Source organism: Fonticula alba (assembly GCF_000388065.1).
Source record: "Fonticula alba strain ATCC 38817 unplaced genomic scaffold supercont2.4, whole genome shotgun sequence".
Lineage (NCBI taxonomy): Eukaryota > Rotosphaerida > Fonticulaceae > Fonticula > Fonticula alba.
In genome coordinates, this window is record NW_009242974.1 from 1,889,594 (window position 1) to 1,890,431 (window position 838).

The 838-nt window shown below is 71.8% G+C and overlaps 1 protein-coding gene across 1 annotated transcript in view; it reads left to right on the top strand.

Annotated features, from left to right (window-relative positions):
• Positions 1–630: 630 nt before the first annotated feature.
• The window catches only part of H696_02952 (hypothetical protein), a gene marked incomplete at both ends in the record, with an annotated part of 6,094 nt that continues 5,886 nt past the window's right edge, over positions 631–838 (top strand). Inside the window, one exon of the mRNA XM_009496835.1 lies at positions 631–798. Coding sequence (XP_009495110.1) covers positions 631–798 — 168 coding nt within the window. The remainder of the gene's footprint in view (positions 799–838) is intronic.

Below are 838 nucleotides of genomic sequence, written 5' to 3' on the forward strand. Positions count from 1 at the left end.
TGACTGGGCCGGCGCAACGGGCACGTCTGGGGGGGGGCGGGGCGGGGGGGGGGGGGGGGGGAGGACCACACGCGGGCAGCGGCACCCCGGGGGTTCTCACCCTCCCGGAAGAGCGGAGGGAGCTCCTGTTCGCGCGCGCGCGCGCGCGCGCGCCCACGCCCACGCCCAAGCGACAACCCCCATGTGCCGAGGTGCTGGCGGGAGGGAGGGCCCAACCGCCCTCCCGTCTGAAGAGCGAGACCAGCGTGTCTCCTCGCCAACTTCAGCGGCCTGCACCTTCGCCCCAGACCTCCCCCCTCGCCGCCCCCTCCCCCCCCCCCTTGCGCTCTGCCCTCCGAACCGCCTCCCCCCCCTCCCTCGGCCTCTCCTTCTTCCTTTCCTCTCTCCCTCCCCCCGCCCCTCTCCCTCTTTTACACCTCCCGTGCGCTGGGATCCGTAGTCGAGCAGCCGCCCACAGGTCGGCGAGACCCACCCCCCCTGCCATGTCTTCCGTGCGCCACGCGGCTCTGCCCTTTGTCCCCGCACATTGCCCCTCCTTCTGCGTCGGGCCTTCGGCTTTGGCGGTGTCTCCCCCTGCTGACCACCTACCCCTCCCTCCCTCCTCTTCTTTGTCGCCCCCTTCGGCCGGTGATGCCACAGGACCTCCACGCCACGGCCGAGGGTGCCGCACACTTCCACGCGCTGCGCCATGCCTCGGACTTGATCAACCGCACCATTGCCGAGGACTCATGCGCCACGGAGATTTGCGACATCTCGCTCAAGTGTGCGTGGGCCACCGGGCGCACTTGCCTCCCCCTCGTCGCCCCTTTCTCGCGCTCCTCTCCTCCCCCCCCCCCCC